Consider the following 26604-nt stretch of genomic DNA (forward strand, 5'->3'; position numbering starts at 1 on the left):
TGCAAAAAGAACGAGAAAAGAACAAAACCTGAAAGGCTGCAAACATAGGTACTTTAGGGAGGGAAAAGGTGAATGCCGGGAGGCAGAGCAGTCAGAAAAGAGGTAAAAGGGGACCTTTAGCCGTGGATACTCACCTCCTGCAGAAGCTGGATCTTATTCTCCAGGAGCTCGTAAACATGCTCTGTCTCCTGCTGTCTCTCCTCAAACTGGCGCCGGAGCTCAGCTTCATTATGGCTGTTGAGATTCTCCACATCAGTGCTAAAACCACAGAGCATTAGCCAGTCAGAGCCAGTCATATAATTTAGCAAGTGGACCCATTAAGGCTGTTTCAGTAATTCAGAGTCCCATTGATGAAAATAAAAATGGAGTATTTTTTTCCTCTGCAATTATTTGTGGAACTGCTCTTTCCAACTTTTCAGGTAATCTTTTAGGAACTCTAATTTGTGTTGCTTGTCAATCAGACTATACCTGACTCCCTAGAGGCTTCATTACTGCTATAGCTTCAAGAGAAGGATCTTGCATTTGAAAGGCAGGTAGTCATCAAATGGTTTAGAACTCAGCATCCAAGTTCACCATCATCTGTCCCCAGACTTTCCCATTAAGACTGCTCTCCCAGAGTGCTTTGCTAGTTCCTTGCCTGTCTTGCTATTTGAATTCAGAGTGTTCCTTCCATTTAGGTTGCTGAAATAGAATATCCATTTGGACAGCCACAGAAATGCTTTTCTCCTTTACAGCCAGTAACCCATAGACTGTCCTGAATCTGGGCTACCTACCCAGAGTTCTATCCAGTTTTCCCACAGTCCCATGCAGAAAGCAGACATTTAATCTATGGAAGCTCAGGGTTCTGGTCCAGCTTTGCTTCTCTGATGTCCTTAGGAATGAATGCCCAGGCGCTAGCATGAAGCGGGTAAGGTGTCACCAGCTTATTTATAGCTAACAACAGCTGCCTTTGGATGTCTGAGGATTAGAAATTTGGGGGCAGTATCAGGTGCTGAATGATCTTAATTCCGGTTTGGTTTTATTCTTGTTTTAAGCCATTTGTTGAGAACCATGGACAATCTTCTTGTTCTCAGGGCAGAGAACAATATCGAACCTTCATAGGCTCATGATAAATCAAAGTTGCTCTATCCAAGCCCAGTAGTATTTTAATATTTGGCCCAGAAGGTTGTGTCCACGGTGACCAAATGGAACTTCCCTAAAGATTATAGAATTCCTTGGTCGATAGTGGACACTACTCAGCACTGTCCCAGAGACTATATTTATCTTGAGTTCCCATGTCATTATGCAGCCTTTTGGTGGTAGAAGGGTCTTTGTTGTACAAGGGACACAAGTCAAGAGAATAACCTAAGACCCTTAAATAGACCTCAGGAATCATCAACTTTGACTCCATATTCCTTGATAAATGCAATAGACAACAGCTAACTACAATGTCTTGAGATTGGAAGTTATACATTTTCTGAGTAAGTCAGCCAGGAATGCCTGATTTAATAGGCTACAGCTGTTGTGAAGCCAGAAGAGCCTTGGACTTGATGCCAGAAGATGTGGGCTCTGCCACTCATTTGAGAAGACTTTAACAATCTGTACCTTAGTTTTCTCATTGCTAAAAATAGGATAATGCCTCCTAATTAAAAGCTGAAATGACATAATTTTTTTTTAAAAGCACTACACAAATCTGAAAACTTGTAACTCAACTGTTAATTATAAGTTTTCCTAAAATCTATTAGTTCACTTAATGCCTTAGTAAGTTTTGAGTAATTCCAGCATACTGTGTATAGTTGAGTCTGGTTTGAGTATTCTGATACTGCTGGACTATCATTCTAAGCATCAAGAAATACTGTGGAGGGGCTTCCCTGGTGGTGCAGTGGTTGAGAGTCTGCCTGCCGGTGCAGGGGACACAGGTTCGAGCCCTGGTCTGGGAGGATCCCACATGCCGCGGAGCAACTGGGCCCGTGGGCCACAACTCCTGAGCCTGCGCGTCTGGAGCCTGTGCTCTGCAATGGGAGAGGCCGCGGCGGTGAGAGGCCCGCGCATTGCGGTGAGGAGTGGCCCCCGCTTGCCGTAACTGGAGAGGGCCCTCGCACAGAAGTGGGGACCCAACACAGCCAAAAATAAATAAATTAATAAAAAAAAAAAAAGAAGGATAATCAGGAAGATTTAAAAAAAAGAAAAAAGAAATACTGTGGAGATAGAAGGAACGCCAGATCATATTGAATGTATACTGATTCTAGGATATAATCTGAAAATTATTTTTAGTAACAATTTCAGTAGTACTTGTCATTTAAAACTAAGGGTTGGGGCTTCCCTGGTGGCGCAGTGGGTGAGAATCTGCCTGCCAATGCAGGGGACACGGGTTCGAGCCCCGGTCTGGGAAGATCACACATCGCGCGGAGCAACTAGGCCCATGAGCCACAACTACTGAGCCTGCGCGTCTGGAGCCTGTGCTCCACAACAAGAGAGGCCGCGAGAGTGAGAGGCCCGCGCACCGCAATGAAGAGTGGCCTCCGCTTGCCACAACTAGAGAAAGCCCTCGCACAGAAACTAAGACCCAACATAGCCAAAAATAAATAAATAAATTAAAAAAAAAAAAAAAAACTAAGGGTTTTTTAATTATAAAAACTGTAAATTATAAAAGTAACCATCCTAACAATACAGACAGTATAAAGAAAAAAAATTCAAGTCTTCTCCCCATCACAAACTCCACTCTCACTCCTCTGACACAGGCAATGTTAAAGAGTTTGGTATGTAACCCTGCAGTTTTTTTTCTATTCATATTCAAGCAAACACATGTACACATAGATTGTCTTTACACAAAGGGGCTTATACTCTAAATGTCACTCAGCACTTTTCCCCCTTACTTAGTCTATCAGGGACTTCCCACCAGGACAATAATATAGAGCTAACTCATTCGTTTTAATGACTACATAATATTCCACAGTATGTTTATATCAAAATGTTTTCAACCATTGCCCTAGTGATGTATAGTTGTTTCTAGTTTTTTTTTGCCATTACAAATAATGGCAGTTAATATCCTTATACATTTATCCTTTCATACTCTTGCTTTTATTTATAAGGAATAGATTCCTTTTAGGAATTATTTGATCAAGGGAAGTGTTAATATTTTATTTTGATAGGTAGTACCCATTCCAAAAATGTTATCACAATTCACACTCTCATCAGCACTATATGAGAGTGCCCATTTCCGCCAAACTCTATGTCAGCCCTGGATGTTACCAGTAGATTACTGACTGGGAAGTTTATAAACTTAGGTCTGATGAATTTACCAATCTATGTCAACATCTCTCAGACTTATTGGCGCCCAAGGAAAGAAAAGCACATTGTTTCAGTTTCTGAATTGGATGCAGCATTCAAATGCCAGAGTTAAGGTTAAGGAATTCTATTGCTCTCAGTTAATGAGCCAGACTGGAAAGGACCAAGAGCTCAACTAGTTCAAACTGCAACTCACCATGTTTTATCCAGACGCTGTTTCTTGTCCTGGAGTTCTCGTTTCAGGCTCTCTACTTCAACCTTCAACTCGATGTTCTGAAAAGTACACAGGCATTAATCGTCATTAACTGCCACAGACCCTCTATCAGACAGAGAAAGACAAATATTATATCACTTTTATGTAGACACTAAAATATGATACAAATGAAATTATTTACAAAACAGAAACAGACTCACAGACGTAGAAAACTTATGGTTACCAGAGGGGAAAGGTGGGGGGGGGGCAGGGAGAGAAAAATTGAGTATGGGATTAACAAATACACACCACTGTATATAAAATAGATAAACAACAAGAATTTACTGTATAGCACAGGGAACTATATTCAATATCTTGTAATAACCTGTAATGGAAAAGAATCTGAAAAAGAATATATATATATATATATATATATACACACCTGAATCATTTTATACCTGAAACTTATGCAATATTGTAAATCAACTACAGTTCAATTTTTTTAAGTGTTCACTGTTATTACTTATAAGAACAACAGTTTTCCCTCCCTGACTAGGATAGCTGAAGTTCTCAGTCATAATCACATATTACATTAATCATATGTCATAGAAAGGAAAGAAAATTATTACACCAAAGGTGGGATATCCTAGGCAATCTGATCTGAACATTCTTCACGTTAGCTTTATTCTTCTACATAAGTAGAAAAGAGAAATGAAAAGGACAGAAAGAAAAAAAAAGAGAAAAGAGAAAAAATATAGTTCCTTCTCTAGGCTTTAGCACTATGTCTATTCAAGCAAATAGACAATAAAGTTTACAAGTCTCACAGAGAACTGCTAAAACAGTTTCATCCCACAAGGTTAGATCCTAAATCTCATGATCAATTATTCTGGTGGATCAAGGTAATTTCATGGGCATTACGAAATCTACCACATGGAAATGCAAGTACATTCCAATTTACAGCATTAAATTCTAACCCTCTGTACCCTCTTTCTGCAGAAAAATCACTACATAGTTAATCACGTTTCTCCATTCTCCGTTAGTAAATATATAAATTGTTAAATTCCAAAAATAGCTGAAGTGGATCCAAAATTAACTGCAGTTGCTTATCATATCACCAAATCTTATCAGCTCTTTGTCAAGATATCCAAGGAAATGCATATACTCAAGAGAGGGTGGCTGGCGGGGGGCGGGGGGGGGGGGGAGCACCTTTCTCTCCTTCTACTCTCCAGAAGAATATCCACCTACCTAACCCAAGGAAAAGTTTCAATGATGAAGCTGAACTTAAATGATAAGAAATACAATAAACTTTCATTATGATATTAGTACCTAGAACTAGAGGACTGGGCTAACAATGAGTTTATAGATTAATTGTGTTTAATCAGATTTTCTCTGTGTTGGTAGCTTGTTTTGTTTCAGGACACATCACTTGAACAGTCTTAACGCCAATCCATGTTAAATACAGGATTCTCCTGAATTGATTTCCACCCTGGTATGTACTGCAAAGTTCAATATAGAATTGGGTTAAAAGAAACCAGTAACCAATGACCTGATTCCTTTCCAAGGATTCTTTTTTTTTTTTTTAAGACTCTATCCTTTTATTTAACATGCCATAACTTTCTCCCCCTTCCAGTTTTATTGGGATATAACTGACATACAGCACTGTATAAGTTTAAAGTGTTCAGCATAATGATTTGACTTACGTACATCATGAAATGATGACCATAAGTTTAGTGAACCTCCATTATCCCACATAAATACAACATGAAGGAAATAGAAAAAAAATTTTTTTCCAAGGCTTCAATTTTAACTCTGTAAATTGATCTACTGCTCATATAATCCACAATGTGCCTATCCCTTTTAAAAATAGAGATTTTCAAAATTTTGCCCCAGCAGAAGCTGTGACACCAGGAATCGTAAAAAAAGCGAAACAAAACAAAACTGCTTTTTTAAAAATCAAAAGAGAAACGGTTTTGCCTGACCACCTTAAGAAAAAAAAAAAGATCTTAATGCAAAATGTATCAGTCCTTTCATCATTAGATTAGAAGCATTATTACCCATTATATTAACTAGGTCAATAGTTTGCATACTGTGTTCCACCAGTATTCCACAAGACACTTCTAGGAATGGGAGAGGGAGAAGTTTAAATTAAAGAAGTGTGGTCACAGCCAGGGAGTGTTAAAGGGTCTGCTCTGACTCTTGCAGACCCCTCTCCTCCACTGTTAACAGCACTCTTAATGTGGAAAGGGACTTATCAGGTCTTGTGGGGAATAATGAAGATGTCTGACACTTGTTTCTTATACTCAGTATGCCTGCAGTCCAGTTGAGAGGAGCAAAGTTCTGAGGTATGGATTTAAAATGCTAAAGGTGATCACTGATGAGGAAGTTTAGGATATAGCCTAACCCAGGGAAGGTTTAATGTGTAAGATATACAAGGGTAGAGAAGGTCACTGTAGATAAGGAAATATGGTATTAAGCTAGAAATTTCTCTACAGTCCATTCAGTAGCTCACTTATTTCAAGCACAGATATCTGATACAGCAAAATTCTAGAATAATTTTTAAAATTTCATCCATGGATTGATAAACAGATAAACAAAATGGAATGTTATTTGGCCATAAAAAGGAATGATAGATGCTACAACATGGCTGAACCTTGAAAACACTATGATAAGTAAAAGAAGTCAGTCACAGAAACCATACATTGTATGATTCCATTTATATGAAATGTCCAGAATAGGCAAATCCAGAGAAACAAAGTAGATAGGTGGTTGACTAGGGCTGGGGGGATAGGGGAATTGGGAAGTGATGGTTAATGGGTTGGGGGTTTCTTTGTGGAGTGATGAAAATGTTCTAAAACTGATTGCTATGATATTTGCACAACTCTGTGAATATTCTAGAAACACTGATGTGTACATTGTACACTTTAAATGAGTGGGCTGTATTGGTATGTGAATTTTATTTCAATTAAATTATAAAAAATGTTTCAAAAAGCCCTAGGAAATTATAGTGGTTATAATTAAATGATAACAATGATTACATATTGCATATCACACAGGCAGTTAGAGCAGTGTCCAGCACCTAGGGAACATCATTATTATATCTGAACTAAAGAGCAAAACTATACATTGCCTTCCAGCATCTCTAACAGAAGTTAGCACTGGGTATTTCAAAATCTCTTTCCAATCTTGCCCCTCCTCTCCAGCACCCATGGTTACCACCCTATGAGGTACTCCTTCCTTATCACTGGGATCAGAGTGAATAGTCTCAAAACTGATCTCCCCAACCTCAGCCTCTCCACCATTTAAATTTTTCCTAAAGCATATCTCTGATTAGTTTACTCCCTTTACTCAGAAAGCTTCTCATGGTTTTTAATTGCATAGCAATTAAATTTTACACTACTCAGCTTGAGAATGGAGTCTACTCAAAATTTGACCTCAACTTACCTAACCGGCCTTATCTGCCATCACACTCCACCAATCTCCCCCACTAAAAGCCATTTCTTATGCCTCTGATTTTTCATAACTATCATTCCTTTTGTACTTCAATATTGACACACCAAATAATGCTATGTCTTTCTACCTGCGCTTTTACAGTTTTGAATTACAGATTCCCTTGGGACAGAGAAAAATGACGGTGTGGTGGAACTAGCCAGGTGTGCTGGTTGTCAGCTTGTGCCTTTTGGCTTTGCGATGTTGGGACATGGGTTTCAGGACAGCAGACCTAGAAAGGCAGAAATCCGTTTCTGCCACTTACTAACTGGATGACCTTTTTTGTGTAAGTTATTTAACCTCTTAGAACATAATTTCCTCATCAATAAAAAGGGGTTACAAAAATTACCTTGAGCGGTGTAGTGAGGGGTAAATGAAATAACGTAAGTACCCAACACAATGCCTGACTCAAATATCTAGCAGCTGTGACTAACTTGAGGCCCTCAGTGTTTTGCAACTTCATGTGTAGTAAAAGCACTGAATGAGTGAACCAACCAACCGACAGGAACAGATACACCTAGGCAGAAGTGGAATGACAATATGTTTGTTGAAGAAAAAAGGGATTGGCTAATGCTGTGTGATTGTACAGAAAAACTTTTTATCTGAAGCCTTTAAAAGACCTTCTCTGTTTTAAATCGTGAATATTCCCTAAGAGGTATATTATTAACCCATTGAAGATAAAAGGTTGCTAAATCTGAGGCAGGAAAAGGAAAAATAACTTGCCGCAGGGCAACTCAAGTCACTAGTAGAATTCCAAATACAGCTAAGAATTCCAGCCTCCTCTCCTACCTTTCATCCTCCCCCATAAAAGGGCCATTCTACTCTTGGGCCTAGTCTACTCTGAGACTCAGTTACTAATTAAGATCTCCAGACCTTAAAATGGACATTTTAGAGAGAAAGGTGAGCACGGACCAAGCATTAGATGGTGTTAAGAAATTATCTTAAATTGATACAGCCACTATGGAGAACAGTATGGAGGTTCCTTAAAAAACAAAAAATAGAGCTACCATATGATCCAGCAACCCAACTCCTGGGCATATATCTGGAGAAAACCATACTTCAAAAAGAAACACGCACCCCATTGTTCACAGCAGCACTATTTACAATAACCAAGACATGGAAGCAACCTAAATGTCCATCAACACAGGACTGGATAAAGATGTGGTACATATATACAATGGAATATTATTTAGCCATTAAAAAGAATGAAATAATACCATTTGCAGCAACATGGATAGATCTAGAGATTATCATACTAAGTAGTCAAAGACAAATATCATATGATATCACTTATATGTGGAATCTAAAAAATGATAGAAATGGGATTAACATATACACACTACTATATATAAAATAGATAATCAACAAGGACCTACTGTATAGCACAGGGAACTCTACTCAATACTCTGTAATAAGCTATATGGGAAAAGAATATGTATATGTATGACTAAATAACTTTGCTGTACACCTGACACTAACACAATATTGTAAATTAACTACACTCCAATATGAAATAAAAATTTTTTTAAATAAAAAAAAGACTATTATTAAATTTAAAAAAAGAAATTATCTTTAAGTTTTTGGGTACGATAATGGTATTGTGGTTATGGTTAAAAACAAAGACCTTATTGGTTAGCGGTGCATTCTGACGTCTGTCCAGATGCAGTTCTGTGGTGTCTGAGAGTTGCTGTGAGGAGCAGGGAGGACAGAGACAGCAGAATGTTGGTAACTGTTGAAGCTGGGTGACAGGTACACAGGTCCCCAGTACTCCGGACAGGTACATGGGAGGCACTGTTCTCTTTATCTTTGTCTACTTTTGAAAAATTTCCTAATGAAAAGTTAGAAATGGCATTTTCATCACAAAAAAGTAGATATCCACATTCCTTTTAAATTTTTTCCTTTTCACCTCTGGAATTCCCTACACTATGGTCACAGATAGCAAAGAATGTTTGGCTCCCTATAGCAGCTCCTTTCAGCCACCAGACTTATAAAACAGTGGTGCTGAGTCCATTTCCCAATACTGAGGGATAAAGGAAATAAACCTGCCTCTTAAACCTGGGGGACTCAGAATACAACTGGGTCATAGGGAGGAAGGAAGATCTGCAGAAATAAACTACAAACAAGATTCTTTTAGAGAGGAATCTGCGACTTCTTTAACTGGGCAGTCGGAGCTAATAAAATCACAATTCTCTCACTTCACCTCCTACCCTCTTCCAGTCTCCTTCAACTCTCACATTGCCTCACACTCCCTCTTCTTCTCCCTCCCCTCCCTGCTCACTTCACCCAGCTGGAACTGCACCCTTCTGGTCTGACACTGCACCGCGATGACATCAGTCATTATCCAGTGGCTATCTTTTCTGAAAACCAGAGTTCTGAGTGATAGTAGTTTATGGCAAGATAGTTTCCAAGACACCACTGGCCTTTGGTGGGGCCACCCTCTTCACCTCTAAACTAAGGGCTTCTGCTGATTGAGAAATCAATCATGGAAGTGCCCTTGGATGTCACCAAGGCTTTGCCTGCGTTGCTCTTAGCCTGTGACGCCTTCTCTCTTCTTTCTTTTTATTATTATTATTATTTTTTTTGGCTGCGTTGGGTCTTCGTTACTGTGCACAGGCTTTCTCTAATTGGCTTCAGTAGTTGTGGCATGAGGACTCAGTAGTTGTGGCTCGCGGGCTCTAGAACACAGGCTCAGTAGTTGTGGCGCACGGGCTTAGTTGCTCTGCAGTATGTGGGATCCTCCCGGACGAGGGATTGAACCCATGTCCCCTGCATTGGCAGGCGGATTCTTAACCACTACGCCACCACGGAAGTCCCTCTCTTCTTTCTAAGACTGTTCTTCATTAGGGTTCAGTTCAAACACCCCCCACTCCCCCTTCCAGGAAACCTTCCCTAATCCCCTAGTCAGAACTTAATAATTTATTTCTCTTCACTTCCACTGTTTACAACTAAGATGACTATAATTTAGCATCCATACTGGGACTCTTCTGAAAGTGAAAAGAGGCACTATCACAATTATACCAGGACAACTGGCAAAATCAGGACTGTCCTGAGTAAACCAGGATTCGGTCATCTGACACCTATCTCTAGTACAGCACTCAACTCACTCTGCTTTGATTAGTTATTTAAAATGTCTGGCTTCCCTTCTAGGTTTTAATATCTGGAAAAGTACTTTGCCCTCATTAGCTCTCCATATATGTTTATGGAATAAACACTTTACCATCTGTCTTGAATTGCTAACTTACATTTTTGTTTTGGTATTTAACTTCGTGTGTGTGTGTGTGTGTGTGTGTGTGTGTGTTTCAACTGATCTTCAAGCACTTTTGACGACAAGGATTATGTCTTACTTTATACCTCAGAGTTTGCTGCTGGGGGAAGAGTACTCAAAAAAAAAAAAAACCTTGACAGCATACCAGTATACATTCACTGATAACATCAGCAAGTAACTATGCATTGGAGATTAAAGCTTGCCAGAACCAAAGTGCTTTTCAGTGTGATAAGACATGAATTAGGGTCAGTGAGTGAAGGAAATGGGTACTGCACCTTTGTAAGACAGTACGAAACAAGCCAGAGAAAAGCAGGCCTTCCATGGAAGAGTTTTGTTTTTTTTTTTAACTTTTCCTTTTATATTGGAGTATAGCTGATTAACAAGGTTATAATAGTATCAGGTGCATATCAAAGGGACTCAGCCATACATATATATGTCTCCACTCTCCCCCAAACTCCCCTCCCATCCAGACTGCCATATAACATTGAGCAGAGTTCCCTGTGCTATACAGTAGGTCCTTGTTAGTTATCATGGAAGAGTTTTTACTTGGGACAAAAATAAATATGGCCAGATCTTACTCTGAATCAATTCTGTAGACTAAAGGAATTCAGAAAGAAATAGTTTAATAGGAGGAAGAGTCTCAAACTCTTGTGAGGAGATCCTCTTATAATTCCTGATTATTAACCCAAAGTGAAAAGTCACTCTAGTGGATGGGTTTTATTTTAAAATGTTTTCTTTTCTTTTTAGAACCATATCCCTTCTAGGAAAAGTGTAGTTCAGAAATATTTTTGTTCACAGTGAATTTCTTTTCCAGACTTCTCTGAAACCACTGGGGCAAAGCATTCGCTCTATAAAACAGGGTGAAGTACTGAATATTTTCATAAGGGGTTCTTCTATCTGTCCTGAACAAGGGGCAAGGGTTTGGTTGCTATATAATCCCTAGAAACACATTTTAGTAGCTTCCAAGTGAGTTGTTTTGTAGATGAGATTTCTTTTCATTCACCTAGTTTTAAAGCAAAAATAAGACCCTAGAGGGTCTAACTATTTGGCTCTGTCATTAACTGTGTGACCTTAGACTAGTCACTCCCAGAGCTTTATGTTTTTATACAGTCAATTAATTTGAATCACAGCCTCTCCCTCTTGCCCCTAAGAATTCTTATACCACCTGCATTGCTCATCTTCTCTGTTGATGTAAGACGCCTAGCCAGAAGGTGTTCAAATGCAAATCATAAAAGTCCTCAGACCCTCAGGTAGAGGAAAGACCTTATTCAGAGGTGCAACCCCTGCCTTTCTACAGATTCCAGGTTCATTGTCATCCACTAGTGCAATTAAGCCCCAAATTAGACACATAGGTTGCCCCAACATGTGACAAGAATAGTTCATTGCCAGGGAAAGGATAGCAGGGCAGTGTCCCCAGCCTCAGTAAGCAGAAGACTACAAGGCCAGGCACTCTCCTGCCAGAGATTGCTTTAGTGTCCAGCTTCCCAAAGAAATGGAAAATAACCAAGTGGAAAGTTTCAGTTTGTACAATACAAAGTACGAGGATCTACATCCGGATGGCAGAACTACTCAGTTCAGGTCACTCTTTCAAGCCCAAACCACGTTAGTCCTTAGTAGAGGCCTGAAAACAATACCAATTCCTTCCCAGCTCAGTTTACCTTGATTAGACAAACACAGATACCCACCTCTGAGTAAGCACTGAGGCTGTGGATGAGTTCTAAGGTGGCCAGGTATTTGGACAGACCCAGCCAGGGCTCACGTGTGTGTGTGTGAGAGAGACAGAGACAGACAGAAAGGGTACTCACTGGGCAGAAGACAGGTAGCTAACTTGTGAGACGGTAGCATTTATTTATTCACTTTTTTTAAATCAAATATTTATTGAGCATCTCCTTTGGATGTGTAAGGCACTCTAATAAGTATTAAAAAGAGCAAGGCAGACACAATCACAGTCCTCAGGGAATTTACAGCCTATGGGGGCAATTAAGCAGATAATTATAGTAGAATGTGATAAACGAAAGAGACCCAGAATCAAATAGCTGCATGGAAATACACACAGGTGGCAGATATAAATAGTAGCAGATGCATAAATCAATGCAAGTCCATCCTGTAACTCCTGGCTTTAGCCTCCAAAGAAACATTCCTAGACCCAACTCAACATGTGTTATACCTTGGGTTGCCCTTCCTCTCAGCTCTCTGGTTCTAATCTTTTAAGGGAGGAGGAATATAAATCTGAAACTACAGAGCTGCCAAGGGAAAATAAAGAATCTTGTACTTAGGGCAGCAGTATGGTGAAGAGTATAGACTTTAGAACTAAACTGGTCTGGGTTCAAATACTTACTATCACATTCTGATAGGTTGAATCATATGAAAGTGCAGATATTCAACCATTTTTCACAGTTCCACATAGTTCATCCTCTATTTTCTAGAAGTAAGTCACTTAACCTAAGTTGTAGTTCCTTCAGGTGCTTACAATCACTACCTTTCAAGGATACTGTGAAAATTAAATGAAAGGATGTAAATGAAAATACCTGACATATAGTAGGTGTTCAATAAACATTAGTTTCCCCAAAGGTAGTAAGATGTATGAATCATAAGCAGAGATCGGTATTTCTGGTCAACCTTGAGTTTAGGAACCCAAGAAAGATAGATTAAAATGAGGTTAAATGATAAAACGATTAACTAAAAGCTTTGGGTTTTGATGGTGGGGGAGGCTGTGATTTGGGAGGGGGGCAGGGGACATACGAGAATTTTCTGTACCTTCTGTTCAGTTTTGCTGCAAACCTAAAACTACCCTAAAAAATAAAGTCCATTTAAAAATATGGGGAAAAATATGAGTTGTCTGGGACATTTTTTATTTACACTCTGAGCTCAGAGGTCCCAATATACGCACTGCCTTGGTGTTCACAATGATCAGCTTAAACCCTTATTAGTCACTCTGTTAAAATCTTGGTCGAGTCCCAAAAGCCTCTGTTGATCTGGCTCAACTGAGCTGGCAAGTGAGAAAACATCCATATAAATACCAGTGATCTCAGTGATTCTCTCCCTGTCCCCAGCACATTCCTTAGCAGGACGAATCTCTCTCACTTGGCTGGAGCCTCTCTGTTCATAAATAGGACTGGCTGGGCTTAATTTAGAAAAGTGCAGGCCTCTTGTGAAAGTCAGGGGTAAGGCTGGAGCCCCTACAATCCCAGGACACCTTGTGTGGAGACAGGAACCCGGCCCCACTGAAGGAGCTATAAAAGGGATGCTCAGAATGGTTTGTTTCCCTCAGCTATTTAGAAACTGGAGTTCAGGGGAACCATCCTGTGCTTTCCTTAACTTCCCTTTGGGTAGCAGGCATAGAATTAGGAGTTATAAAGTATAAAAATTATATTAATTTTTCTACAGATAAATTGGTACATAGGAAACCTAAGGCCATCTAAACATTTTTAAATTATCTGTGGCATCTAACATGATCTGACATTTATCCCCAAATTCAGCTCTCCATTCTGGATCGACACTTGCTTTGATCTACTCTCCAAAATGAATAAAGCCACTCATTGGTATTCTGCAACGTCCAGGACAGTTTTTCTTGCATTGAAACTTACACTACAAAATGGAACCTATGTTCCAACACCTGGCAGTCACTCCTCCCTTGGAAGCCTATCTGTGTCCTGAAGCCAGGTCCTATGATCAGGCAACTCCTCTGAAATTATACCTGTGCTTGAGACCAGGGGCAGCACTTAGACTGTAGACTCTTAAGTTGTGCCATTCAGGATGGCAGCCACGAGCCACACGAAGCTATTGAACCCTTAAGGTATGACTAGTCCAAAATGAGATGTGCTGTAAGGATTTCAAAGACCTAATACACACTGGATGGAAAAGACTAGCCACAACAAAAGAACATAAAATCCTAATGATTTTTTTAATGTTGATTTCATGTTGAAATGATATTTTAAAACGTTATTAACATTAATATACTTTTCTTTTAATGTGGTCACTATAAAATTTTAAATTACATCTGTGGGGACTTCCCTGGTGGTCCGGCGATTAAGACTCCTTGCTCCAGGGAACTAGACCCCGCATGCCACAACTAAGATCCCACGTGCCTCAACTAAGACCCGGTGTAGATAGATAGATGGATTACACCTGTGGCTTACATTAAATTTCTGTTGGACAGTGCTGTTCTACAAAATGTTAGAAAAAAGATGTACTAGTTTTAAGTACACTACATGAAGACGTGTCCTGACCTGCATCACGATTAATCCCATGGTCTAAGAGCACCTGTAAGAGTTTTATGGGGTTATGGTATTCATCAACCAACAAAATACAGAAGTGACTCTAGCTAATTATAAGTGAAGCAAAATTATCTAGGGGGTGATAGGCACCACACTGAAGAAGTCAGGTCACAGTACTACTCAAACTATGTTCAGACACTAAACTGCAAGTGTCAGGAGGGCAGGGACCCCCTCTATCTCCTTACCATTGCATCCCTATTGCTAGCACAGTGCCCATACACAGAAGTGCCCACACATGGAAGATGATTATTTATCCAATGAATGGGTGCTGTTAAAAATAAAAACACAACCCTCTTTAAACCATTCTCACTGTCAAGAATTTCCTCTTCCTATACTGTTTCTTTTCTCAAGTCGTTTGCTTCCTACTTCTGCTAACCCTTCTCTTGGAGAGACTTCTTCGTTCCAGGAAGAGTTGGAGGTTCACCTGCAGTGCTCCAAAGCCAGCTTGTGGGCTCTCAGGTGGAGGGGACATCAAAGGATGGAAAAGTGGCCTCCTCTTTCACATGTACAGATGAGCCTCACCTGCAACTTCCAGGGTGTTTGCAATCAATCAACACCAACTTTCTGAGTTTCTATTATGGGCTCAACAATGTTGAAGAGAATGTTAAAGGCAATAGAGTAAGTTTGAGATCAATCCAACCCACAAAGTGCTTATAATCTAGAAGGAGAAATAAGCAAGGTACACATTGGAAAGATAATTGCCAGCCAGGGATTAAACATGTGCCAAATAATATGTCTGAACTATAACTGCTGGAAGAGCACAGAGCGTAAAAGATGGTTTCAGGGAGTGGTTATGATGAAAGGCCCACCTGAGCAGGTAGAATCTAAGTTGGACTTTGAAACCTGAGTAGGGTTTGGAATAAGCAGAGAAAAAGGATACAGGTATTCCAGGCATGAACAAGGATGTGTCAGCAGGAATTAGCACACATGAGGGAGACTGACTCACTCTAGGAATATATTTGAAAATACATAGTGAGAAAAAGAAAAAAAACATAGTGAGAGAATAAAGCTTGCTTCCTACTTCATTAAGAATACTGAAGTAACTAGAAGAAAACCCCTACAGTCTCCTACCACCATATCTGTCCATCATCTACTAGCATCTGTGCTCACAAACTGTCTTTCCGTGTGTGACCACAGATAACTATCCATGCTCCCATCTAAAGCCAAACCTTCCACTTAGGCATTAGGTCCCATTCTCTCTACTTCTCAAAAGTAGCATCCAGAAAGTCTCCTTAATCAATATTTCACTTTCTACTGGAAAATTCTACTGGTACACAAGCATACTATTATTTATCTATCTTTTAAAAGTCTTCTATGGACTCCTTACCTTTACCAGTTACTGTTCCATTTCTTTGCTCTCCTTTGCAACAAAACTCCTCAACGTAATCAGTCCAATTCCTCTCCTCCCATTTTTTGTTAAACCTACTGCAATCAGACTTTTGCCTCTACCACTACCAAAACTACTCTAATCAAGATCACTAATGACATTCATGTTGTCAAATCCAAAGGTCAATTCTTAGTCATCATATACTTGAGCAATCAGCAGCATTTCACAAGGTTGATCCCTCTCTCTTCCATTGTATGTTTTCTTTACTTGGCTTCCAGAATCCAGATTCTCTTGGTTTTCTTCCCACTTCACTGGTTATATCTTCTCCATCTCCTTTGCTGGTTCTTCCTCCTTTCTCCAAACTATTAATGTTAGAGTGACCCAGGGCTTAGTCTTTGGTCCTTTTATCTTCCACCTTGGTAGGACTAACTCCCTTGGTGATCTGTACAGTCTCATGGCTTTTTTTTTTTTTTTGGCTGCATTGGGTCTTCGTTGCTGTGCATGGGCTTTCTCTAGTTGCAGCGAGCGGAGACTACTCTTCGTTGTGGTGCATGGGCTTCTCATTGCGGTGGCTTCTCTTGTAGCAGAGCATGGGTTCTAGGCACTTGGGCTTCAGTAGTTGTGGAGCACGGACTCAGTAGTTGTGGCTTGCAGGCTCTAGAGCGTGGGCTCAGTAGTTGTGGTGCATGGGCTTAGTTGCTTCGCAGCATGTGGGATCTTCCCAGACCAGGGCTCGAACCCGTGTCCCCTGCATTGGCAGGCGGATTCTTTTTTTTTTTTAATTTACTTTTTGAATTTTTGAATTTTATCTATTTTTTTATACAGCAGGTTCTTATTAGTCATCCATTTTATACATATTAGTGTATACATGTCAATCCCAATCTCCCAATTCATCCCACCACCACCCCCCGCCGCTTCCCCCCTTGGTGTCCATACGTTTGTTCTCTACATCTGTGTCTCTATTTGGCAGGTGGATTCTTAACTACTGCGCCACCAGGGAAGTCCAGTCTCATGACTTTAAATACTATCTATATGCTGATGACTCCCAAATTTATATCTCCAGCCCAACCCTTTCTCCAAAACTTCAGATTTATACACTCAACCACTTACATGATATTGCCACTGGAAATGTCCAACAAATATCTGAAACATAAAATGTCCAAAACTGAACTCCTACTCTCCACCCTCAAACCTGCTCTATACATACCCTTCCTTATCTCAATTATGGCAACTCCATCCTTCCAGTTGCTTAGGCCAAAACCCCTGATGACGTCATTGATTCCTTTCTTTCTCTCACATTCCATATCCAATCCATCAGCAATCTTGTTGGTGTTACCTTCACCACTTCTCCCCACATTAACTGCTGTTACCTTAGTCTGATCACCATCTCTTATGTGGACAACTGCAATGGCTTCCTAATAGCCCTTCTGGCTTCTACCCTTGCCTTTCTATAGGCTAGTCTCAATACTGTAACTACAACAATCTTTCAAAAGTCAGATAGGACTGTCACTGGCTGAGTGTCATCTTGTCACTCAGAGTAAATGCTGAAGTCTTTAAAATTATCTACCAGGGCCTATCTGATGTGCACCATCTCCATTACCTCTGGGGTCTCATCTCCCAACATCCTCGCCCATTCTCATGCTGTTTCAGCCTCCATGGCTCTCCTGCTCTTTCTCTACCTGGAATGGTCTCCTCCCAGTTATCCGTTTGGATAACTTCCTCATCTCCTTGAGGTTGTTGCTTAAAAACTATTTTCTATTGCATAGACACTCTGGAAAACAGTTTGGTAGTATCTTATAAATTGAAATACATGATTATTATATGACCTAACAATTCTACTACTGGGTATGTATCCAAGAGAAATACAACAAAGACTTGTACATGAATATGCACAGCACCTTTAGTCATAATAGCCAATCACAGGACACAATCCATATGTTCATCAACAGGTGAATGGATAAACAAATTGCATTCTATTCATACAATGGAATACTACTCAGCAATAAAAAAGAGTAAACTACTGATACAAACAACGTAGATGACTTCAAAATCATTGTGCTAAGCAAAAGAAGCCTATCACCAGAATCTATACACCCTGATTCCATTTATATGAAATTCTAGAATAGACAGAATGAAACTATAGACTGAAAGCAGATCAATGGTTTCCAGCAGTCAGAGATGTAAAAGGACTGGCACCAGTGGGACACACAGCAACTTTTTTGGGTGATGGAAGTGTTTTATATCTCAATTGTGGGGTGGCTATTGCATAGGTAGATATATATATTTGTTAAAATTCATCAAACTGTACACTTAATACAGTTAATTTAAACAAAAAAAAAAAAAAAAAAAGAGAGAGAGGAAAACAGAAACAGCAAAAGAAATGGCAACACAAACAGCCAAGTACAAAGGGTGAGTAAGGAGCTCAGCATAGAGACCACCAATCTGGGATGGCTTCATTGCCTCAGGTCAGCCTTACAGGTTATAAATTCTGTGACGGTAAACCCATGAATAAATCTTCCTCCATCCACTGGTCATTCTCATGTTTATTGACTTCCCTTCCCATCTCATATCTGTATAATAAAGTTACAAAAAGATACAGGAAAATCATGTGGTGGACAGTCTCTAACAGGGCTCCCCATAATCCCTGCCTTCCAGTGTTCATGTCTTTGTTTAATCCCCACCTTGAGTACAGCAGGATGTGTAACTGGCTTCCAAACGATAGTATATGGCAAAGGTGATGTACTGTCATTCCTGTGACTATGTTAAGTATTAAGAATATCTTACTAGCTGACTTGCTCTAGAGCTTCTCCTTGCTGCCTTGATGACGTGAATGTGTGGGGAAAGTCCACATGGCAAGGAACAGTAGGTGGCTTCAAAGAACTATGGGCAGTCTCTAGCCAACATTCAGCAAGAAGTCTGGGCCCTTAGTCCTACAAGGAAATAAATTCTGCCAACAACTCAAGCGAGCTCAGAAGCAGATTCATCCCCAGTCAAGCCTCCAGATAAGAATTCAGCCTGGCCATTACTTTGGTTGTAGCCTAGTAAAACTCTAAGCAGAGAACTCAGCTAAGCTGTGCCTGGACTGCTGACTCATGTAAACTGTGAGATAATGTGTTTTAAAAACCACTTTCTAAATGTAGCCTCCCCTGACCACTCTTGAATGCTGCAACCTGCCCTCCATTCTTATACTTTTTGACCCCCTTACCCTACTCTACTATTTTTTTCCCCATTAGGACTTATCACTTGCCAACATTCTACATATGTTATTTAATATTTATTTATTGTCTGCCCCCTCATAATAGAATATAAATTTCATGCGGGTAGGAATGCTCATCATTTTTGTTCATTTATATTATTATTATAACCACCTCCAATAGCACCTGGAACATAGTAGGTACTATCAATATAGTAGGTGAATGAATATAGTAGGGACTACGAATATAACATAGTAGGTGTTATTGAATATTCAATAAATATTTTTAAATGAACGAGGCCTAATGCTTAGATTTCAACTAGGATCAACCTATTTTTATTCTTGCAGAGACAGAGCATAGCTAATCACTGTCTGTCACATACTGAGACTTCTAAAATTTATTATTAGGTCACCTCTGAGTTTGTTCTTCCCCAAATTAAAAATCCCAATTCCACCGCCCTTTTCTCATTAGCCTCATTTGCTCATCTTTAAGTTCTAATTTTTAAGTTTGAATATTTCTCAATTTCCTCTGAATTTCTGGAGTTCTACACCAGACAGCACTAGTCTGACAGGGCAATGTACGGGGATAAGGACAGCCTGGTTTCTATCACATTCCACATGGCAATTGCACCTGTTTCACAAGTAAAAATAAGGTCAATGCCACCTTTTAGGGCAGATACATCAATGAGACAATGCCACCTCTTCCTGCCACAATCTTGGTAAAAACCACCCTGAAAATGGATATCATTTTACTAGAGCTCCTTCTTTTCTTTTTAGTCTGACCTTAACGCAATGTAGAGTTATTCACTAAAAAACATCATTTGCATTTGAACAGTGACTAACTTTAGTTTCTAAAGAATGTGCCAAGACCTTGCTTATTAACTGAAGAATTAGGCCATGTAGCTGCTAGGATACCAGGTATACACCCTGAGGCTATTAATGGCAAATCTGGTCCTGTGAAAAATGGGGACAACCAACTTCATAGGGTTATTATGTGGTTGGGATTAAATATATGTAAAATGCATAGCATAGTGCCTAGCACGTAGTAAACACTCAATGGATCCCCTCCTTCATAGGGTTTAAATGTGAAGCATTTAGCATATATTTTCCATGTGTATGCACAAATTTGGGAATAGAGGAGAGAGGATACGAGACAAAGGAGGACAGAATACTGATACCAAAAGGTGGGACAAGACCTGGGCCTAGAAACCTCTCCTGGAGATAAAGTAGCCTAGAAATAGATAGAGAAGGAGTCCTCAGGCTATTTTCCTCATGACCATTAATTGCCCTCCATCTTATATCAAGACCCTTAGGCACCGGTGACATACGTTGACACCTCGAAGAAGTAGGGAGAACAGGAGAGGAAAGAGGGGAGAGAGAAATTAGGAAGTTAGCACTGAGGGCCAAAGGAGGGTAGAGAAAGCCTGAGGCGGAGTTCTGGTTCTAATTGACATCACCACCCTCTACCTGCAGCAATTCAGGCAAGCCCCCTGATGCGGCCCGACACAACGAAGCTTTCCACAGCTGAAGGGACCTCTCTGTTCTCACCCCCAGCTTTGTAGAGACTGGCAGGGACCAGCTACGACCCTCCTGACTCTGAGTTCTCTGAGGCTTCAAATGGTTTGGCAGCAACCCGGGCTTCTCCATAATCCCACAAGCCTGGAAGCGATCGGAGAGAAAGAACAAGACTTCAGTTGGAGACTGCTCCCCACCTCTAGAGGACCTTCTCCTCTGAGACCCAGAGGTCCACTACCGTCATCTGATTTCTGTGCCAGGAAGACCCTAGGATCCAGCTCTGGACTCAGGAGCTCCTGACTTTGCAGCAGAGTGATGACAACACACCATGTCATCAACTGAGTTGTGTTAGGTGGGCAGGACAAGGTTTATGCTTGTACTGAGCACACACTCAGCTTGACTAGAGAGAATCTGGATTTGGGGTGGGGGGTCTGATGGAGTATTTCTAGGAGGGGCAGTCACCTCTGTGGCCTCAGAAAGAAGCTCTGAAACCTACCAAGAAAAAGTGACCTGGAAGGATTTGCTTACTTCTGGCCCTCAGCCAGGGCCCAGACTCTCCTTTTGCAGCTCTGGGTCACGGCCTGCATGCTGGCAGCCTCTGCCCACCCAGGGGCCTCAGAGGAGGGCTTCCTCCTCAAGCCTCCACGTGGGCTAAGGCTCTCTGTGTGTATAAAGAGGTGGCTTCCTCCGGCACGCCGGTGGGGCCTTATGTGAGGTTGGGAGGTAAAAAGCTGGCAGGACAAGGCAGTCGGTGCCTTTCATTCACTCCCAACCTCTTTGAGCCAAGTTTCCAAATAACAGGGATGATAACTGCCCAGGGCGGCCCAAAGTCTGTTCTCAAGTTGCTTGGCAGAAAGCCACCTGACTGTCACTTAGCTCTCCATAGAACGGCATGTACCAAGTCAGATCACTGTCTTTTGGTGTGTGGGTGGATTAGCTGCTACTTAACATGATAGGGTGGGCCCCTTTCCAGTTTGCACCAGCCCCCTGCTCTGTACCTTCTCCATGTATAACACAGCCTCATTTTTCTGGGAAGTTGAACTTGCTTAGATGAGATGGCAAAGGCCAGAGGAGGAAGAAACCCCCCCCAGCCACCCCCTCCCCCCCACAATAAAAAAGATCCCCATGGCTTTTGGAAATATATAATGATGAAACTCCTAGGGAAGGGGTATGTAGGCTGAGGAACTAAATATTTGGCAGCAGGCACAGGGTACAGAATCATTTATCTGTGAAGTACTCTAGCTTCTGCTGTGTTTACTCTATTTTAGCCCAGGATTATCAATACAAAGAAGAAGAAAGTCTAAACTTCTGACAAGCATATAAATTCCTTGAACTTTTTTTGAAGACCCAGGAAGTCACTGCAAGTGTCTGGAAAGGAAGCAAGGCCTCCTGGATTCTAGTTTCAACATGACCATTAATTCGCGGTGTGACCTTAGGCGAGTTACTTTACCACTCTGGATCTCCGTCTCTTTATCTTTAAAATAAAGGTTTTACTCATTAGGGAAAGCTGAGTGAATGGTACATAGGAACTCTCTACTTTTGCAACTATTCTGTATATCTAAAGTTCCTTTAAAATGAAAAGCTTTCTTAAAAAGTGAAGTGAGGGGAACTTCCCTGGTGGCACAGTGGTTAAGAATCTGCCTGCCAATGCAGGGGACACGGGTTCAAGCGCTGGTCTGGGAAGATCCCACATGCCATGGAGCAACTAATCCCGTGTGCTGCAACTACTGGGCCCGTGAGCCACGACTACTGAGCCCGCATGCCACAACTACTGAAGCCCACGTGCCTAGAGCCCATGCTTCACAACAAGAGAAGCCACCACAATGAGAAGCCCACAAACCGCAACGAAGAGTAGCCCTTGCTCACCGCAACTAGAGAAAGCCTGCGCACAGCAATGAAGACCCAACGCAGCCAAAAATAAAATAAATAAATAAATAAATTTATTTTTTAAAAAAAGTGAAGGGGGCATACAGATTATCTCCAGGATCTTTTGTAACTCTAAACTGTGATTCTATGTTCTTATTTATCTCCTTTCAAGTGAAAGTAAGTCATTTTCCAGCTACCCAAATATATATCAAAGCAGAATTTTCAGATCCACTCCTCCTACCGCAGACAAGATGTTGAGTAGCCCAAGCACAAACCTATTTTTTGCTTTTAACATCCTTTTTTTTTTTTTGCATTTTTTTTTAATTCAAACAAAGTCACAAAAATTATAATCATCCTCATCAGTTCACTCAGTCCCATGTAATTAATTTTTTTTTAATCTTGATCTTTTGTTAGCACTTTTATGAGTTCATCAGTTTTTCATTAGAATTCTGAAAATGCTTATTCATTCAGTTCAGCAGTACAATGAGTTACCGGAAACCTGTACTTGTCAGAGTCTTTTCCATGAATTCCTTGAAGATGAAACCCTTTTATAGGAACATATTTGCAAAAGCATCAGAGTACACCCAGAACTGTCTGTAAATGACAAAAGACTTAAAAATGACCACGGTTAAAGATTTGATGCATATCCTGTACCCTGGGCAAAAGCTGAATTCTCCAAAAACACATTAAAAACATTCCATCCATATCCTCTTTGTTCTCGTAAACAAATAAATTCATCCAGTTGGAAAAAGCTCTTTCTGGCAGCCCATGCTTACAGAATCTCAGTTTTTCCCTAGCAACTGGGCTAATTATAACTCCAGCTACCTGGTAACAGCACTAGATTTTCCTGACATTGACTGGCAGTTTTAAAACCATCTCAGCTCTGCTGGCACGTGCCTTCCTGAGAAGGCATCAGAGGAGCTGTGAGACTGGGAGAAGGGAAGCAACTACCTTAGTTAAGGTGAGAGTATCCAAAGAGGCTGCTCAGAATCACGGAACTTCAGAGCTGGGAGAGATGTTAGTGTCAATCCCAGTTCAGCCCACACATTTTATACCTAAAGAACCAGAGACCCAGAAAAAGTGACTTGTCTTAGCCAGGATCCTGGCAGTCTTCTTGATTCCTTTCCGTCCACCCTCCCATCCCATCAATCACCAAGTCCTACAGATAGTTTACCTCCCAAATATTTCGCAAATCAGCTCCCTCTCCTCCACTCCTATTGCCATGGGCCTCATTTAGGCCCTCATCATCTCTTGGTTGGCCTATCTGTTCTCCTGACTTCCTGTCTTATCTTCCTTGAATCCATCTTCCCCACCTATCAGAAGGATCTAGCATGTTCCCTGCTGCTTAAAGCCTACCAGTGGCTTCCTATCCTCCTTAGGATAAAGTCTACACTCTTTAAAATGGCACAAAGGATTACGCCCTGCAGACCCTTCAGCCTCATTCTATGCCTAGAACTTAAATTTAGCAACACAAAACCACTTACAATTCTCCACACTTACAATGTGGTTTCTTGTCTCTAAGCTTTTGCTTCTTTCTTTTAACCCTCCCCCCCTTCCCATTGACTAACCAATGCTTACTCTCCTTTGAAGACAAAGCTCAGGGGTCATCTCCTCAAAGACTCCTTTGTAGATTTTCCTTCCATCTCCTCTATTCAGTTGGGTTAGAGATGTCTCTTTTGAGTTCCCTTATACTTCATAGGATCTCTATTACTGACTCCTACCATACTCTATATCACTTGTGTCTCACACATCTTTGAAGCCTCAACTTCCCAGCATAGTACTTGGAATATACTAGGCGCCCAATTAATGTTTATTAATGCATGAATGGCTAAATCCAAAGTTCTCCATGATCTGTCCCCTGCTTACCTTTCCATCCACCACCACAAGTCCTCAATATCATGTGTTCCAGTCATACTGAAAGATTTGAAGTGTATCAAGCACGCAATGCTTTTTCCTGTTTCTATGCCCTTGTAAATACTATTTCTTCTGCCTGAAATGCTTTACCCCGTTCCTTGTTCTATTTTTATTTTTTAAGATTCAATTCAAACTTCACATGCTTGGCAAGGCCTTTTCTGGTGCATTTTACTGTTCTCCTTAGTACTATAGAGCAATCTGTACATACCTCTATAGTAGCCCTTATTATACCATTTTTATTTATTTGTTGATAACTTTCTCCACCAGCATCTAGCACAGTAGCTGGCATACAGTAGTCAATAGATGTTTGAGTTAATGAATGCATGTGTAGAGACATGAGTAAATGAATGGCCAAGGTGATAATGTAAATAAGGTAAACACTTGAGACAGGGACTTACGATGCCTAGTCTTTCAACTATATTACGCTTCTTTTATCAGTGTGTAAACCTGGATGTACATAAGTAATAGGAAGAAGTGGCTTTGTGATAGGTTCATGAAGAAGTACAAATTATGTAGACATAGTTAAGGAATTAGTTGAAAGTGGTTTAAAATTAAATCAGCCTCCAGGATTTAGTTTTAGATTTGTTTCCTAGTGACTGAAAGAAAAGATCTTAAGTATTCAAAGGAAAAAAATTTCCTCTTCCGAACAGGTAAGTATTATGACATCTAATTAAGAGCTCTTAAAAATGAGAAGAGTTGGGTTAAGCAAAAACAAAACAAAGCCAAAAGTTGTATTTGTTAAGGATTTCACAAAATTTTAAAGTAACTATGACAGTTATGGGAAAGTTGCTTTAAAAAAATTTTAGTGGTAAAATATACATAATATAAAGTTTACCATTTTAACCATTTTTAAGTATACAGGTCAGTGGCATTAAGTACATTAACATTGTGCAACCATCCACCTGCAGAACTTTTTCCCCAATTGAGTCTATATCCATTAAACAATAACTCCCCATTCCCTACCTCCCCACAGCCCCTGGCAACCACCATTCTACTCTCTGTCTTTATGAATTTGATTGCTCTAGGTACTTCCTGTAAGTGGAATCATATAATATTTGTCCTTTTGTGACTGGTTTATTTCACTTAGTATAACATCCTTAAAGTTCATCCATGCTGTAACATGTGTCAGAATCTCCTTCCTTTTTAAGGCTTAATAATATTCCATTGTATGTATATACCACATTTTGTTTATCCATTTATCTGTCAATGGACACTTAGTTTGCATCTACCTTTTGTCTAAGTGAATAATGCTGCTATGAATGTGGGTGTACAAATATCTGTTCAAGTTCCTGTTTTCACGTATTTTGGGTATATACCTAGAATTTGAATTGCTGGATCATATAATAATTCTATGTTCAATTTTTTGAAGAATTGTCATACTGTTTTCCACAGTGGCGACACCATTTTACATTCTCAACCAGCTATACACAGGGTTCCCACATTCTCCACATCCTGGCCAACATATGTTATTTTCTGTTTTTGTTTTGTTTTTATCATAGCCATCCTAATGGGTGTGAAGTTTAAAAAAATTTTTTTAACCAAAAACACAACTATTGGTTACAACTATTTAACGAATGAAATCTCCCTACTCTCTTCCTACTTCTACTCCCCAAAAGAAGAGGAAATGCACAAGCAAGCCTTCAAGAACCTCAGAAAGCAGAGAATGAGGTGTCAGCACACACATTATGTACAGACATGGACACACGAGACTATGTGACTTCCACAGAAATGTTTAAAAATAGTTTGGCCAAATTCGCCCTTATTTCTTTCTCTTTATTTACATTTCCCCCTTCCTTACTGTACACATTACTTAAAGTTCACATAAGTAAAACATAGGGGAAAAAACCTTAGCAGCTGACTAAACAAGGTATCCAACTATAAAAAGAAAACAGTCAACTCTGTTAAATATAAGAAAACCACTTATTCTGCAGCAGCAGCTGCAACAGTTACTTTAGACAGTAATCTGAGAAGGTGCACATTCTCTAGTATGTGTCTCCAGGTACGCAGGACGGTCATAATCCTTTACATTTATTTAACATCTAACACATTAAACATGTTTACATATAGGGAGGAGGGCAGGGCGGGAACTCATGCCTCCATTTCAGGAAACTAAGGTTCAAAGAAGTTAAGGACCAGGCCAAGGATATGTATTAGGAAAAGATAAATTCAGAATTCAGGTTTTCTGGGAATTCCCTGGCAGTTCAGTAGGTTAACACTTGACGCTTTCACCGCGGTGGCCCAGGTTCAATCCCTGGTCGGAGAACTAAGATCCCGCAAGTCACGTGGCGCAGCCAAAATAAA

General features: G+C 40.3%; 1 protein-coding gene across 3 annotated transcripts in view; it reads right to left on the reverse strand.

Annotated features, from left to right (window-relative positions):
* Positions 1-26604, reverse strand: part of PDE4DIP (phosphodiesterase 4D interacting protein) — a 216511-nt gene that overhangs the window by 115854 nt on the left and 74053 nt on the right. For all 3 annotated transcript variants that reach the window (XM_082457572.1, XM_082457570.1, XM_082457569.1), the window contains exon 5: positions 3464-3540. In XM_082457572.1, coding sequence (XP_082313698.1) covers positions 3464-3540 — 77 coding nt within the window. The remainder of the gene's footprint in view (positions 1-3463; positions 3541-26604) is intronic.

The sequence above is a fragment of the Balaenoptera physalus genome, assembly GCF_965194825.1.
Source record: "Balaenoptera physalus genome assembly, chromosome: 1".
In the NCBI taxonomy this organism is placed as follows: Eukaryota; Metazoa; Chordata; class Mammalia; order Artiodactyla; family Balaenopteridae; genus Balaenoptera; species Balaenoptera physalus.